Raw genomic sequence first — 18,806 nt, forward strand, 5'->3', positions numbered from 1 at the left:
TCCATAGACTCCCTAATAACCACTAACTTAATCGGGGAGGAAGACCTTAGAATGTCCACGAATGCAATGGAAAGATAACATATGGTCATGTTTAAGAACAATAGGGCTACCTACTGATTCAACTACCATGGACGACCCTTTTAGATGGAAGCAAGTTGTACAGTCAGCCAAGACCCACCCCGGAGTGTAGTGCTAGCAGAAGAAGAAGATCAATAAGAAGAGATTATCATCGATTAAATGAGAACAGTGGTCTTAGGTTTTAACAGCTCAACCCGTGGGAATGAGAAGACGGGGTAGACCAAAGTTGAGGTGGATGGACGGGGTAACACAAGATGCCGAGAAGATCGGAGTCCGCAACTGGAAAGTGCAGGCAAGGGACAGAACAGAATGGCGTAGAACGCTTGAGAAGGTCGAGGCCCTCTAAGGGCTGTAGCACCAGGATGATGATGATGATGGTCTTGGGTTACAAGTGAACTTACTTACAACCAAAAAATCTGGAAAGAAATAGCAGTAGGATAAAGGGAAACTAGATGCAAGGATAAACTTCCACATTGAAAAAATACAGATAAATATTCTATAATATTGTAGAGCAAAAGAACGAAAAAATATAAAACATCACATAGGTACTTTCTTATATTTTGTCGAAATACAGTGATCTAAAAATGTATATCAAAATTTGCAAAATTAACAGAGATTCCTTGGAAGAAAAATTGTTTGACAGACCATGTAATATTTGATAATAATACCTATATATATTTCTTCATAACATTTGATTTCTTTTTTGCGTGATTTAATTAAAATATTTAATTTTATAAAATTTAAATATTTTTTCCCATAAAAGTGAAGATTAATAACTTACCTAAATGTTTGACAGATTCTTCTTCGATGTCAGCGTCTATGTCTATATCAGTCTTGGAATCCCCGTATCCTGGATTGGTCGGTCGGGGTGACACATGGTGATCATCGGACCTATTTCCACCAATCAATTTGTGCAAAATCCCGGAATAGTCCGTAACTATGAGCAAAAGCAAGCATATCGCGAAAACTACCCTAATGATAATCTTCCCCAACACCATGTTTTGATCACTGATATAGTTAAGACATTTTCCAACTGATTGTAGTTCACTTTGACGACTAACAAAATAATCCTTGGGCTGACTTGCCTTACAGATCGCGAGCGAAATCCCCGCTCTTTAGCGAACTTATGATAACTCCATCGAACGATCAAATACAGCGGTACAATCCGTCTTGAAAAGTTTTAATATGATTTATTTACATGTAATTGATCTGCGCGACTTATACGAACCAGCAAGAAAACAGCACTACATTGCGAAGGATAGTGAAAGTGAATGGTTAGTTATAACATAAGTTAACGTAATCATATGGACGAAGTAGCTAGGTATGGTTGTGGTCATCCATTGAGACTATCTCAGTATTATACACGCAAAGAATGTATGTCAGTAGAACGAAACATTTTATAATCTTTGCATAATACTTAATATATTAAAAAAAGGTAACAGAGAAACTAATACACTGTTTGCTTTAAATAAAAAGTATTTGCATAGTTTATTATTAGATTTAGTTTATTATATAGTAGTATAGATGGTTCATCCAACTTAGAACTACAATACAAATGAAGGATAATAATCGACGATACAAAAGCTATTTTTTTATTTTAGCAAACATTAGGCAAAAATAATATGAGCATGAAATCAATAAACAAGCACCTTTATTATTCACAGATTTTAAAATGATCGTGTAGCAGTATTCCTTGGTGGTACTATTGCAGACAGTAGAAAAAAGGCTCATTGCACTACTTACGAATATTCTTTTTCTTCTTCATACTTCCAATAGAAGTGTCAACTCGGTAACTGTTAAACAATCACAGTAACGTGTTTACTCACACCAAATTCTTGTTTCTCGCTACCACAAATGCTGCTTTTTACCATTTTTCCTCTTCCTTCTCTCCTACCCATTAAAATTAATCGGATTAATTAATTTTTTTTATTCAAAACAAATCTCCATCCTCCCGAAGGATATTAGCGACATAACGGTTGTAATTTACAATGTATACAAATATTAGTAATATAACAATGGTAATACCTAGTACTTACATGATTAAATTTTGTTCAACATATTGATACAAGATATATTTTTATAACCTATTAGTTTTCTGTAAACAAAGTTCTTTTCCAGTAACGTTTGCAAGCTGTTCGAGATACTATATAGACGTCTTTCAATAGTATATTAAGGACAATCAATTAAGAAATGATCTGTACTGTCTGCTACATTACAAACGGAACATTTTGGAGCTTCGCTGTTTGTAAATAGGTGTGCGTGTCTATACCTACTATGGCCTAGTCTCAGACGTGTTGAGATTATTTGGGATTTTCTGCTTACTGCTGTCGGTTGCCACAGGAGAAATGTCACTTTTAATCAGTTTTAGTTTCGAAACAGAATTTTGCCACTCCCGGTTCCACGCACTTAACAATTTATTTTTGAAAAAGGCTTTTAATTCACTTGCCACACTCCGATATTCGACCTCCGATTCGTCATTACCGATAGCATCGCGAGCATTTACATGTGAATGTTATTTTTGACTTAATTGAGAAGTGTCACTGTCACTGTCAGAATAAGAAATTTCTTAACAATCTGAAGATACAATTTCTTCTTAATATACGTTAATTTGCACTTTATACTTCTATCTTTTAAGTGGGGATATACTTTTGTGAACATATCAGTTGGACTGACGTAATCTTTTGTGTAGTCTTCAATTAGACTCAAGGGATCAGCAGAAACGGTAATGTTAGTTAGAAGCAAATCCAGTTGGTTGTAATCAAGAACGAAAGATAGAGAATGATTTTCAATAAACGTTTTTGCGGGTTTTAGTAGCAGTGATACAGAGTTACTACTAATTTCCGTTGAAACAGTTTTAGTTTTCTTAATTTTTTGCCTCGGAGAAGACTCGAAGTGACTTCAGGTGAAGTTATATCATCAACGGTGCGCTTATGAAGGCTGGATTCTTGAGCAATGTTTGTTATCGCGGTTGTTGTGTTTGAATCGTGGGATGCTAACATCGATTCTTCTCAAAGTTGTTGTACATGTTGGGAATCTGCATTGCTGAGAACGTGGGAGATTAACATTGCTTCTGATAGTGTATTTGTTTGTTGTAAAACTGCATTATCTAGGCTGGGTAAAGATTTTTCATTATTTGAATGTTGATCTTCTAGAACTGTTGATTCGGAACACTGAGATGCTTTGTGGCCAGGCTTCTTGCAATTGTAGCAGACCAAACTATCTTGTGATATGAAAATCCTATGAAAGATATTATCAAACTTAAGTAGAAATGATTCCGGAAGTGTTAAATTGTGGGGACTGATGTATATTTGTCTCCTAAAGCTGAGAATATGGTTATATTCAGGTAAGGTGGCACTAATTTTAAGGAATGTCATAGGTGAAGCCGGTACTAAACCAATATTTTGTAATTCGTTGATTAGTATTTCATGAGGTATGGAGGGGCATACGTTGGAGAGGACAATCCTCTCTGCTGGTGTTATTAATTTCCTAGCTCGAACAATTTCGCCTTGAATTTCAATGTATCCTCTGTTGGTCATGAAATCTTCTACCAGTTGTTTGCTAGATAGTACAAACAGATGAGATTGTTAGACAGTCGAGAGCAGAATATAATATTTTTGGGTTGGATTATATTTCCCAAGGGGATAAAGTATTCTTGGAGTTTGGTATTGTCTAGTGCATTAAAAATGATCCCGTTCCCTTTAGAAGGAAACTGAACTTTTGAAGTTGCTAAAGAATATGTTTGTGAGACATTTTGTTGATATTGGATATTGGACTACATTGTGGTAACATTATTTTCCATTGGTAATTAATTTTATTAAACACTATTTGTCAATAAAAAGGATCCGACCCTGACCACCTGTAAAAACAGGTATATGGGTCTGTATCAAGACAGGTGTAATTAACGTGAAACCACTGATAACGAGAAATTGTTTATAATATTTCATAGAAATAACAAACTGTCCCAATTATATTAAATTCATAACGTTTTTTCAAAGAAATTAATTAAATCTTGTACACTTACAGTTATCGACTATAATTAGGCACAAATTCACAATTTATAATTTTGTTTTACCACTTGAAAATAACAATTTTACGGAGCCGTGTTAAGAACAACATTACTTATCTCCATGCACGGCCAACCGATTAATTAATTTAAATTATTATTTAATATATACTTCGAAGAGTTATTTACACAAGCACTTGAAAAGTGTACAGAAGGGATCAAGATAAATGGTGAAAATATAAATAACATTCGTTATGCTGACTATACAGTCATTATCGCTGAAACTGAGAAAGACCTTCAGACGCTATCTTTCTATTTTATCAGTGCTAAACATCCATCGTTGGATATAGGCCTCCTCTTCCTTCTTGCATGCCTCTTTATCTTGGACAATTTGCATCCATTTTGACCCGTCAAGTTGTTTCAGGTCATCTGTCTATCGCATTTGTTGCCTTCCCCTTTTTCGTTTGTGGTTCCAGGGTCTCCAATGTTTAATTGCCTTAGTCCGTCTTTCATCCATCTACCTGTGTCTCCGGTGAACTTCCATTTAAGCTTTGCTACTTGGGTTGAGATATCTTTCACTTTTGTTTTATTACGGATCCATTCGTTTCTTTTCCTGTCTGATAGTTTCATTTTCAGCATTCGTCTTTCCATGGATCTTTCTGTCTTTGCCATTTTTTCTATATTTTTCTTGGTATAGGTATACATTGATTAAACAGGGAGTATACAATGATTGAAGGCTCTTGTTTTTAGATATTGCGGGTATTTTCTGATCTTTAGAATATAAGACAGTTTTCCGAATGATGCCCAGGCCAATCTTTTTCTTTTGTCCTAGATATACCTAGTAGTCTAGATATACCTAGTAGTTACCTAAAAATTTAAATTATAAATACATTTTCATATTATTACCAGGTCTCTATAATCGTACTTAACCATAATATTATGCACTAATAAGTGGTAGATTTGACAAATATTCAAAATATCTCAATAAAAACTGGCTTATCGAAAAAGAGGCAAAAAGTTTTAAAAATATTGTGTTTAACTAATGGTAACGTACACACAAGTTTGGGGAGGTGGGGTGTAAGGGCCAAAAAATTTTAATGGGGTGCACAAATGTCATTATAATTTTTTTTAAGATGACCCTGCCGTAAGAATTCCACATGTTTATTTTCAATAAAAAATCTCTAATAGTTTTCGATATATTGGAAAAAATCGATTTTCGTTTTGTAACTTCAAAGGGCTGTAACTTTTCTGTACATATTTGTACTAAGGTAAGTTAGGTTCAATCGATCTATTTTTGGTCCCAGAATATGTGATTTAATTTATGACCTGTATTTTTGTTACACTCTGTATAACAATTGAAGTATAACATATCATCAAAAAATAATAAAATATGTTATAATTTATACACTTCTGCCTAATTCATGCAACAGTTACACTGGAACTTCTGCCTAATTCATAGTTGTTACACTGGAAAATTTACAAGAAATCAGCTCGCTACCTAACTGTTGATGAATGGTAGAACTAAGAACCCACCTAAGGACCCAAAACTAAAAAAAGTAGTAAGTCAGAGGACAAATGACCTAGAAACACCATGTGCTTGATTCCATTCCATGATAATATTAACTAGATAAAAGCTGGATTTTATAACTTTACAATAACATGTAACAGGTAAAATGTTAACATGTAACCTGTAACATTTTAAATGCTGAAGAAAATCTAAAATGACAGTTCTGCTAAATCTAAGGGTAAAAAAATGCTGGTCACTACAGATATCTTCTTGATGTGTCATTTTTTAAAACTGTATGAAATACTCAATATTTCCAAAAAGGTATAAAAATAATTGTCACACACTTCAATCCACGGCACGGAGATTTTAGGCCTAGCAAGTCCTGCATCAGTCAAAATCTGGCAATAAGAACACATTACATATAAAACAACAAAACACATTAAAGGGAGCTTCAAAGTAAAACTTGTAACAAGGGTTGCCTTAGAAAAAATACAGCGGATTGCTATACGAAAAGATTTCACCAGCAATATATTGTTTCACAAATTGTATGTTAATCTTATTGATGAACATTTAGTTAGATTGGCTCATGTTCTGTTACCTAATAGACGTTTCTTCGTCATGTTAGATGGAGAAATGAGAAGATCCATAAACTAAAAGTCACACAGAGCTGCGTTTTCCACATATACACAACCCACGTACCCACGTCACGTCATCTCATACTGAGCAGCTTATTTGCGCTAATGATCTGATCAAGGAAAAAAATAGAAAAGACAAACAAGAACGCAAAAGCAAACAAGTAAAACACAAATAGAGAAAACTAACCAAACTATTTCAGAAGATTCAACATTATAATATAACAACTGAATTATAACATAACAACTGAATTATAACATATATCAGATCATAAAAATATTATAATATATTATAATTTATACACTACTGCCTAATTCATGCAACCTTTGTGCACTTCGCATTATATGCATAATTTTATTGTCTTGTAATAAATTCATGCAGCATCACTTCAGTGTATAATGTGCTCACCCACGCGAAATCCACATTCTTAAAATTTTTATAAAAGTAGCTAACCTAAATTTCCAATTTTTTATTGTAATTGTTGTCAAAGATTAGCACTAATTGATAAAGGGGCAAAATATTACTTAGTAAAAAACTTTGTTGAAAAAATAATTATAGTTAAACTTATAGTTTTAAAAATATGTGTCTGACTTATTTTCATGGCATTGTTTAGTTAATTTTTTCTTCTGTTTTATCTTTTCTTGAATTTCGTTTGATCACCACCAGGTCTCTTCATTCTCACCCTTTCTCGGGGGTGAAAACTACTTTATTAAAAATAACCCCACAAATCGAGAGAGGGACAAATTGTAAGCAAAATTTGTTATATAATGTTATTAATAAATCAATACTTGTTGAGTTATTAAAGATCAAATATTTTAATTTTTGTGAAAGAAAATGCATGCTTTAAAGCGATTTTTCATAAATAACTCAAAAACTGTAAGTTTTAACAAAAAAGTTTTCATTACTAAAATTGAAGCTAATAAAAAATATAATAAATTGCTTACTTGAAAAACCTTTTAATGTTAATTTAAAGTAAGTTATTGGTAATTAAATGTATATTTTTTTCTGCGACTGTTCAAATCTAAGGATTCAAGCTTAAATAACGGGAAAGAGATGCATTTTATAACACTTAGGTACTAAATACTTGTCAAAGTACTTAGAAATACCTATCAAAAATGAGCTCCAGAAAAAGGTGATAGCATCAAACCCGCTCACCAATTTTCGTGAAAATGAATGGAGATTTACCAAAATTGAAGGTTATAGTTGATTTTTACCTTCAGTGACTGCACTATAGAAAGAAACTGGCAATTCAATAATTAAGATGCGTATATTTTGCGAGCTCATAAATTATTAAACGATATCTTATATATTATACAACTCTCTCTTAAGCCGGGAATATGGGATGGTTTTCTTGCGAAGGGGTTGTAGCTCAATAATCGAAAGGCGCGTGATTTAAGAGTTTATTCTTAGAATATAAGCTAAACGAATTAAACTACTATTAACTTTTTTGTAAAAAATTACAGTTTTTCAGTGATTTACGAAAAACCGCTTCAAAACATGCATTTTTTTCACGAATAATTAAAATTTTTGATCTTTAATAACTTAAAAAGTATTGATTTATTTTAATAACTTTATATAATAAATTTTGCTTATAATTTGTTCTTTTATAGATTTGTGCAGTTATTTTTTATAAAATAATTTTCACCCCCGAGAAGGGGCGGTATCCACCCTCAGGGTAAAGGCGCAAGGTGATACCATGTCACCTTTGTTTCTTGAGATATCCTCTGACCACTGACCAATTTTCGTGAAAATCGATGAAGGTTCACCGAAATTGAAGGTAATCGTTGATTTTTACCTTCAGTGACTGCACTATACAAAATAAATTACAATTTACTGATCTAAATGCGCGTAACTTGGAAGCTTATAAATTATTAAATGATATGTAGTCGCCAAATAATTAATTTAATGCATTTAAGTACAACTTTCTCTTAAGCCGGGAATATAGGGTGGTTTTCTTGCGAAGGGGTTGTAGCTCAATAATCGAAATGTACGTGAATTAATAGCTTATTCTTAGAGTATATAAGCTATAGGAATTATATCCGCAATACGAAATATTTTAAGTTTTCTCAGCATTTTTCTCTTAAGTTAAATCAATTAATGGGTTGTTTGAGGGCGAAGGGGATGAGCTCAAAAATCGAAACTATATAATTTCAAGAGCTCATAAATAGCTCGTAATTCTGCCGCAAAAACCGATTTAATATCCTATTTTCAAGTAGTTGGGGGGGGGGCTGAGTCAGCTAAAGCTAATACTAAAGTATTAAATTCCTGCTCCGTGGAACGAGCTCAAAATTTTTAGTTTGCGGAATATGAAAGCTCATAAATAGCTCATATATCAGGGCTATTTGTTTTTTAATTTTTGCAAGTGGGGGGGGGGGCAGCTCAACACGGGTTTACTAAACTATCTTTCGATAGACATAAACAGACGTTCTTGATTGAATAGATAGAGTTCCTGTAAGCATTTTGCAATTTCTAACTTTTGTAAAAAGAAAGAAAATAAAACTGTGCATCTTTTTAATTGTGTGTAATATTTGATGGTGAAAGAAAATAATAATTGTAACCAATTTTTTTTACTTCTTAAAAAAACATGGATTTGCATTTTTAACTTCCAAGCAACCTAAACTTCCTGTATAGTTATATAAGTGTATTAATTACAATAAATATTTTATCAAAGTCATTTAGTTTACTTAAAATCGCTTAATTTAGCCAATATCAAAAAAGTATCGGAATTGCGTAACCTACGCTCAGTGTGCAAATTTTCTGTAGCGCTGTTAGTCCAGTCAATGACACGTTTTGGAGTGTAATTTTTAGCGTCACGACGGATCTGCTTCAAAATTTTAATTTAGGTTATTCTTAAACTCTACTTTATTATTTGACTTGAATCCCGGTTTGCTTTTACGTGATTTTCAATTTTTCACCCCCTTCCAGGGGCTGAAAAAACATACGTTCAAGATAAGTCCGAAAATAGATAAATTGACTGATTCTAAGAAACTTGGCAGGGATAACCAGACTCATGAGCTGAAGAAAAGAATCGGTCTTGGGTGGGCACCATTTGGAAAACTGAGAGAAACTTTTAAAAGTGAGTTATCCACATGTCTAAAGAGAAAGGTATTCGATCAGTGCGTCCTCCCAGTCTTGACGTACGGATCAGAAACACTTACCTTAACTAAAGCCTCGGCTACCAAACTAAGAGTCACGCAGAGAAGAATGGAGCGGTCAATGTTAGGAATAACTCTGCGAGACAAAATCAGAAACGAAGAAATCAGGAGAAGAACAAAGGTGACTGACGTCATCGAGAGGATAGCCAGGTTGAAGTGGAGATGGGCAGGACACGTAGCCAGAATGACAGATGGGCGATGGACGAAGAGGTTATTGGAATGGAGGCCAAGAGAAGACAAGAGAAGCGTCGGTCGACCACCTACAAGATTGACTGACGACTTAAGAAAGGTAAATAAAAACTGGATGAGGGCGGCGCAGGATAGATGGGGTTGGAAACGAGGGGAGGAGGCCTATGTTCAGCAGTGGACTTTTGAGGCTGGATGATGAAGAAACTTTTGTTCTATAGAGGTTTTTACTAAGCCAATACTTTTCGAGTTTCTATTTGCGAGTGAAAATGTTTATGTTTCATCAAAAAACACGTTTTTAGAATGTTTTTCGAAAATAATTCAAAAAGTATTTTATCGAAAAAATATGCTCAGCAAAAATGTAGCCCATAAAAAACTAACTGCAGACCCAGTAGAAGCAGACTTGTAGCTCATGAAAAGTATATTCTATAGCACATTATGTATATTTTACACTGCTCCAGTAGGTACACTCATTTTGACATCTCCTAAAATTTGTTATAGGTTTTTACTCATAACTCGGTTAGTTTTTAAGCTACGAAATGCTTAAAAACCATTTTGTAGGTTGTTTAAGGGCAATAAGTTCATTTAAATTCATTTTTTTAAAACCCATATTTAAGAAAGGGTTATTAGTTGGAGAGGCTTGATCGAGTCACTAATCACGAGTGTATACATTACTTTGAACAACTATAATGTTAACCAATTTTTGTCTTGCAGAAAAACAATAAACAAAATTATTCAGAGAAGCTAAACCTACATTTCTTTACTCTGTTAGATTTTTCGTCACAATAATACTTTTTAAACTATTTTGAAAAAGGCATTTTTTAATTACTTCAAGAAGGCTGTTAAAACTTAATACATAATTTGTTTAATCCTAAATAAGGTGGCAATGACATATTTGCTGATATTTAGTAAGCTGCCGATTGTCAGAATGACAAGATCCAATTTTCAATTTCATTACGTACACCAACGAATGTATTTTAGACGAAGAATAAATTTAATAAATTGAAGATAAATTCCTTTTATTAGAACCACAAAAATAATACAGTCCACCCAAGATATTTATACATATTTTTTGGTCCAATTCGAGCCCCATATTTTTTAAAGTCAATTGCAACGATCTATTGAAGAAGAAGCCACAAGCGAAGTCTATAGTAGCAGTCAGTGGCCCAGTCAAGTAGTGAACAATTTTAAAGAAATTATTACACAAAGAGGTGATATTCAATAAAATCAATTGCAACAATCTATTGAAGAAGAAGCCACAAGCGAAGTCTATAGTAGCAGTCAGTGGCCCAGTCAAGTAGTGAACTATTTAGAGAAATTATTACACAAAGAGGTGACATTCAGTCTACAAACGAATTGGTCAACTATAAATTACAGTTCAAGAACGCTATTAAAATTATAACACGAAGATATCCTTTTAAACTATTTTCTGATCATATTACTGTAATTAAGGGTTTGCAGTTTTACATTATTTTGATTACCCCCTTTTTTCAACTTTAAAACGATTATTTTGAAGTCATTTAGAATATCTATTTTTGAATATTTGTCAAATTGACATTTCGATAACAGTTCCAGTTACTTAGAACTTGGAACTGATTTCATTTAACGTTGGTGTACATTTCTAGGTCAATATTGCATTTTTTCCTATTATTTCAAAATTGATACAATTTTCAAGTAAAATACAATTATTTTTGATGAAATAATGTGTCCATTTACCATTGCACAATAATTACACTTGGGATACTATTTCCATAAGTTCAAGTTCAAGTTTCAAGTTCAATATAAGTTCAATTTTAACAGGTCTACTTATACCTGTTTTCAATCAATTGCCAATTTACCATTTCTATATTACGAGGTACGATTATACGAGGATTACGAGGTAGATACGATATTACCTCTATAACAATACAAATACAATTATTGTCAAAGGTCTATTTATACCTTTGTCAAACCATTGCTAGATTACAATTTTAACAGGTCTATTTATACCTGTTTTCGATCAATTGCCAATTTACCATTTCTATATAACGAGATCGAGGTACAATTATACGAGGATTACGAGGTACGATTTTAATTCTATACGAATACAAATACAATTCGAAAAATACAATTATTGTCATAGGTCTATTTATACCTTTGTCAAACCATTGCTAGATTACAATTTTAACAGGTCTATTTATACCTGTTTTCAATCAATTGCCAATTTACCATTTCTATATTACGAGGTACGATTATACGAGGATTACGAGGTAGATACGATATTACCTCTGTAACAATACAAATACAATTATTGTCAAAGGTCTATTTATACCTTTGTCAAACCATTGCTAGATTACAATTTCTATTTAGCCTATATTTCCATTTTGATTATTAATATGTCTATTAAACAATTAATAAGAAACAGAAATTCATTGACTCAAGAACTAGCAATGTTAAATGAATTTGCTACAAGTATAGATACCAATTTGCCTACTATTTCAGATGTAGAATACAGGTTAACTGGTTACAATGATTTATTACAAGAGTTTAATCAACTCCAGAGAACTATAGAGGAGAAATGTGATGAAACAGATCTAGAGACTCATTATGAAACACGAAAGCAATTTAAAACATCATTTTTTGATGCTATGGCAATATTAATGAACTATGTGAATAAAAATGCAATTAATGTTACTAATGGTACAACTTTCCCCAATTCAAATCAATCTTTTGACTATATAAAAAATAACTTTTTACCAAAAATAAAATCAAATATAAGCCATACCAAAGATCAGTGTAGACTAGATAATTGTAAAAAATGTTCAAAAAAGCATAGTACATTGCTGCACATTGATTCTCAAATTAAAGCAACAATAATTTTAGAGCCATCTACTAGTCAAACAAATTTATTAGTTGAAAATAAGATTCCAGTTACACAAGTTTTGCTGCCTACTGTAACATTTCAAGGTAAGGATAAATACAACAATTTTCATAAAGCTAGAGCAATTTTAGACAGTGGTGCACAATCAAATTTATTCACTGAGCCTTTTTGTCAAAAAATTAATATTCCATTGATCAATAGACATATTCCAATTATCGGTATTAACCAATCTGAAAGCATTACTCATAAAAAAAGCAGCATCAATATAATTTCAAGCAATAAACAGTTTTCTACAATTTTGAACTGTCCAGTAGTACCAAGTATTAGCACTGCTACTCCATCATATGTCTTAAACAATTCTCTGTGGCGCATTCCTGAAAATATTAAATTGTCAGATCCGTCTCATTATGAGCCAGTATGCATAGACATACTAATTGGAGCTAGTGAATTTTGGTTTTTGCTATCAAAAGGCCAAATAAAATTAGGGAAAAACTTACCAATTTTACAAAATACAATGCTATGTTGGACAGTAGCAGGCTTAGCACCAATATCAAAACCCATTTCAAGTCAACACATTTTCAATTTTTCTGTTATTGAAAGTTTAGATGAGCAATTAAAAAGGTTTTGGGAATTAGAAAAAATTCCTGAAAGTAACTTTTTATCACAAGATTATATTGAAAGTAAACAATTATTCTTAAATACTACATCTAAAGCTCCCAATGGACAATTCATTGTTAAATTGCCATTTAAATATCCTCCAGAAATATTAGGCAATTTCTTTGATACTGCGGTAAAACGCTTCTATTTTCTCGAAAAAATACTCACAACCAATCCAAAGTTAAAATACTTATACAAGCAATTTATTGATGGATATCAAGAATTTGGTCAATTATTCAATGTTACAAGGACTATTGATACACAATTTCAAACCTATTACTTTCTTCATCATAGTGTATACAAAGAATCAAGTCTCACTACTAAACTAAAAGTAGTTTTCGATGGAAGCTGTAAAACTACTAGTGGTTTGTCTCTTAAGGATATACAATATGTGGGTCCTAAGATCCAAAGTAATATATTTCCTATTTTAATCAAATTCAAACAATACATTTACGCAGTTTCAGCAGATGTCAGCAAAATATATGGACAAATTCAAATGATCCCTGAACATGAATCACTACAAAGAATTATCTGGAGAGATGATCCAGAGAGAGAACTTCAGGTTTTGCAGTTAAGTACAGTCACATATGGCACTTCAGCTGCTCCATATCTAGCCATACGATGTTTAAATCAGTTAGGTATTGATCATTCAAATAAATACCCACTTTCTTCCAAAACTGTTTTAAAGGACTTCTATGTAAACGATCTATTAACTGGTGCCAAGGAGCTTCAAACACTTAAACTTCTGTGTCAACAAATTTGTTCTATTTTAAATTCGGGCCATTTTCAACTTCGAAAGTGGATTTCTAATTCACAGTCTTTGTTAAATGAACTTGCAGACAACAATGTTTTCAACTCAATTCTCATGTTAGGAGAAAATGAATCATCTAAAACTTTAGGCATTCAGTGGCTTAGTCAACCAGATTTGTTTATTACACCTTCAGACCATGTTACAAAAAGAACAATTATTCTATCTTATATTTCCAAAATTTATGATCGATTAGGATTGCTTAGCTCATGTATTATAATAGCAAGAATTATTATTCAAGAGTTATGGTCTAAAGAATTACTATGGGATGAACATATTCCTAAAAACTTGTGGAAAACTTGGCATGAATTTTATGTTCAATTAAAAAACCTTAACAAACTACAAAAGATTTCTATAAATAAAGGAACTCTTAATGCAAGTAAACTCAATAGTGTTACAATGAAACTTAATAAATCAGCCCAAATTGAGTCATTTTATGATATTATTCACATTCTAAATACCAATAAACAATTACCAAAGCATTATAAAATACGTTCATTGCAACTTTTTATTGATGAGGTTGGTGTCTTGCGTGTAGGAGGCAGGTTACGTTTTTTTTTTTTTTTTTTTTTTTTTTATTAACAAAAATCGCATCAGCCAAATTGGCTATTAGCGAAACAATAGTGGTAAACAATAATTTTTATTACATTTGTGTTTTTATATATTGTATAAAATGTTAATTGCACTTAGGAACCTCTTTAAATTTGACATATTGCACTGTAGGCCTAAAATGTCACTCAGTTTGTTTGGTATATTGTACAATATGCGCTTTGGCGTTAATGCTGCGCAATTCTCCAATAAATGTTTGATTGTTAACTTTTCTTCACAGTTGTCACATCTTGGTTCTTGTTTGTAGGAAAACACATGACTATTAGTTAATCGCGTATGACCCAATCGGAGTCGCGTTAATATTACCTGGTCTCTCCGACTTGTTGGTAATGTTGGCCAGGGTTTTATCGATTTTTTAATTTCGCGTAGTTTGGCCGATGACACTTTCCACTTTTCTTCCCACATATACCGCACTTTACGTTTGACCGCCGCTTTCACATCCGCACTCGTAAATGTTTCCGTACACTCCGCACTATCACTAGTTGCAGCTTCTTTTGCAGCGTTGTCTGCCTCTTCATTTCCTTGAATTCCAATATGGGATGGTATCCAGAGGAATATGATAATTTTTCCATTCAGTTGAGCGGTATGAACTTCTTGTTTTATTTTGATGACCAAAGGATTAGATGGGTAGACATATTGGATTGACTGTACCGAACTTAGAGAGTCTGTGAGTATGATATATTTGGTATTACTGGACGCATTGACAGCAAGGGTCGCCTGGTATAGAGCGTATAATTCAGCAGAGTAAATAGAGTACTCTGAAGGGAGTTTGTATTTATTTGTTGATGTTGGGGTTATGACTGCAGCACCAGTGCCTTCATTTGATTTAGATGCATCGGTGTATACTTGTGTATACTCCTTGTAATTGCGGAGTATATCATTGAAGGCGGATTTGATTAACTGTGGGTTTGTTGAATGTTTATCGAAAGAAATAAGGTGTGTTAGGCACTGAGGGTTCTTTATTTGCCACGGAGGAATTGAGGACAGTTTGGAAGGAAAGCATTCTGGGAACGCATAGTTTATTTGATTTAAGTAGCTTCTAATTCTTGCGTAGAAGGGTTTGGCCGTTCTTGGTTTATTTATGAAGAGATTTGGGAACTTTTCTGTAAAACAATTTTGTATAGTAGGGTTTTTTGAGTTACACCTGATTTTTGCGGCGTATGCTACACTTAAATAAACTCTTCTGTCTTCTAAGGAGGGTTCTCCAACTTCACAATACAGACTTTCGATTGGTGTTGTGCGAAAAGCTCCAGATATTATACGTAAAGCGAGATTGTGAAGACTGTCAAGTTTTTTCAGCAGCGTCTTAGCCGCTGTAGAATACACAGTAGACCCATAATCTAATTTTGATCTGATTAGTGTTCTGTATAACATTAAAAGTGTTTGGCGATCCGCACCCCATTCTTTATTGGCCAGAGTTTTTAGAAGATTTAGTCGCTTGTGACAAGATAACATCAGATTTGTTATATGAAGTTTCCAGCTTAGGGTTTCTTCGAATGTCATGCCCAAGAACTTAACTGACGTTGCACGCTTTAGGTTTTCATCACATAGTCTTAGGTTGGGGATATTTGTGACGTTTCTCTTTGAAAACAGGATGAAGCGAGTTTTTTCAGCGGAAAAACAGAAACCTGTTTTTTGTGACCAGATTTCTAAGTCTTGTATAAAGTTCTGTGTGTGACGAAATATATTTTGTATATTTTTACCTTTGCAGAAAACTACAAGATCATCTGCGTAGACTCTTGCCTTTACAGGCGATTTTAGGTTTTTGAGGATATCATTGATTGCCACTATGAAGAGAGTAGGACTTATAACCGAGCCTTGAGGGATACCATTTTCTGGATACATTATATCTGATGTTATGTTATTTGTCCTAACTCTGAAAGTTCTATTTTGAAGGAAATTTTTAATAAAGAATAGGCTGTGACCTTGAATGTTCCAACTATGTAATTTTTTTATTATATAGTCGTGCCAGGCTGTATCGAAAGCTCTTGATATGTCAAAGAAAACCGCTAGACATTTACCCCCTAGTGCGAATGCTTCAGAAATGTCACTCTCCAAATCTATGATATTATCTATAGTTGACCTTTGGTCTCTAAAACCACTTTGTTCTGGAATAATCAAATCTTGTCTCTCCAAGTGCCATCTTAGTCTATTGTTAATAATCTTTTCTAGTAACTTACACATGGCGCATGTTAAAGATATCGGTCTGTATGACTCGGGACTTGTCTTAATACTATTAGGTTTTTGTATAGGTATTACTATGGATTCATGCCATTTTTCAGGAAATTTGTGTTGAAGCCAAATAATGTTAAACAGATCTAGAAGTTGTTTGTGAGCGCTCGCTGGAAGGTGTTTAATAAAAATACTAGGAATATCGTCCGGGCCAGCGCTAGTTTCTTTAATATTTGATAATGCTTCCGTATACTCTAATTGAGAAATGGGTAAATTTAACGGTTCATCTGTGTTAGGAGTAATGCTAATTTTCTTATTTTCTTCATGTTGTTTGTAATTAATGAAAGATTTTTTATAATTAATATTACTGGATCGGTTTTTGTATGTGTTAGCAAGGATTTTAGCAATCTCAGTATTACTAGTAACTGCCTTTCCATTTCTCTCGAGGCTTTTGATATTCTGATTGCTGTTTAATCCAGATATTCTTCTGACTTTGTTCCATACTTCAGTCATGGGAGTGTTTGCATTTAACGTTGATACATATTGAGTCCATGACTGGCGTTTGGCATTTCTAGTTGTCTTCTTGGCTATTGCACGTTGTTTTGTATATTCAATTTTATTCTCGAGAGTCTTGTAGCGCTTGTATTTGTTAAAAGCTCTTTTGCTAGATTCAACTGCTGTTTTGCATTCATGGTTCCACCATGGGACGGGGTTGCGTTGTTTTATGTATAAAGTTTTTCCTATTGCTCTTTCTGCTGCTTCTGTGATAATGGTAACAATGTTCTTAAGGGTCTCGTCTATGTTTGAGGTGCTTTTAAATGTGGTCATACTGCTTTCGACTAAATTTGAAAAAAGATTCCAGTTAGGTTTTTTTAAATTCCATTTTGGGGTAAATGTCCGTCCACGTTGGTTTTTGTTGTTATGAATAAAAATTGGGTAGTGATCACTGTTATACAAGAAATCCAGCCTATCCCAGGTGAGCTGTGGGGTCAGACCTGGTTCGCATATCGTAAGGTCTATACATGAAGATTCACCGTTCTGTATATTAAATCTAGTGGGTCTGCCGTCGTTTAAGACTGAAAGGTTGGACTGTTCAAATATCTCTTCCAGCAATCTTCCTCTGGTATTTATAGTAGAAGAGCCCCATGAAAAGTTGTGAGCATTAAAATCGCCCAAAATAAGCCTGGGTTGGGGAATTTGTTGTAAGAGTTCAGTTAATGCTTCTGAGTCTACTTGCGTTGATGAAGGTAAGTATAAGTTACAAACGTAGATATTTGGACTCGAGTTAACTTTAATGCAAATTGCTTCTAGATTAGTTTGGAGAGGAACTACTGTAGTTTCAATTGACTTTTTTACAAAGATAGCTACTCCACCACTGGCTTTATCTTGGTTAGTTCTGTTTTTGCAGTAATTTTTAAATTTTTTTAAAGCTTGTATGTTTTCATTTTTGAAATTAGTCTCCTGAAGACAAATTATATCTGGATTGTGTCTGGACAGAATTATTTGGAGCATTGGAAGGTTATTATAGAAACCGTTAATGTTCCACTGCAAAATTGATGAGAAGCCCATTTATAATAAATAAAACTGAAATTTGGGATTGTCACAGAAGTTCATGACTCTATTCTTGAGAAAACTCACTTTCAGTCTCTGATGCCTCAGTATCCGAGTAAGCCATCTGTAAATGCTTCAATAGTTTCTTTCTAATTTTTGTACATCTAGCTTTAATCGATCTTTGTTTGAAATACGGGTATATTGCTGTTAGCATTTTCACTAAAGCTTCAAATTCGCTAGTGTAGTTTTTTATGATGCTGACTGGGTCCTGTGCACCATAAACATTTTCAAATAGATCGGATATTTGATCAAAATCAAGAACAAATGAAGGGTTTTGCTCTGAGATGAATGCCTTGGTCGGTTCCATGAGTACGTGAGTTGGAGTCTTTCCCTTACTTTTCTTTGGTTTTTTAGCTGGAGCAACATTAGGTTTAACAAATGGTTCAAGACTTTGGTTTTCTGAATTAGCATCTTGCGCTAGAGGAGGTGTAACAATGTCATCCAAACTGCGTTTTGAGCTATTTTGAGTGGACTGGGTTGTATCTATATTGATAATTGGTTGTGAGGTTGGAGTTTTTGAGGGGTTG

The 18,806-nt window shown here is 33.4% G+C and overlaps 1 protein-coding gene across 1 annotated transcript in view; it reads right to left on the reverse strand.

The window, feature by feature from the left end:
- The window catches only part of LOC126878648 (uncharacterized), a 148,031-nt gene extending 146,877 nt beyond the window's left edge, over nt 1-1,154 (reverse strand). Inside the window, exon 1 of the mRNA XM_050641480.1 lies at nt 860-1,154. Coding sequence (XP_050497437.1) covers nt 860-1,076 — 217 coding nt within the window. The 5' untranslated portion in view covers nt 1,077-1,154. The remainder of the gene's footprint in view (nt 1-859) is intronic.
- Nucleotides 1,155-18,806: the final 17,652 nt, after the last annotated feature.

Source organism: Diabrotica virgifera, chromosome 10 (assembly GCF_917563875.1).
Source record: "Diabrotica virgifera virgifera chromosome 10, PGI_DIABVI_V3a".
NCBI lineage: Eukaryota > Metazoa > Arthropoda > Insecta > Coleoptera > Chrysomelidae > Diabrotica > Diabrotica virgifera.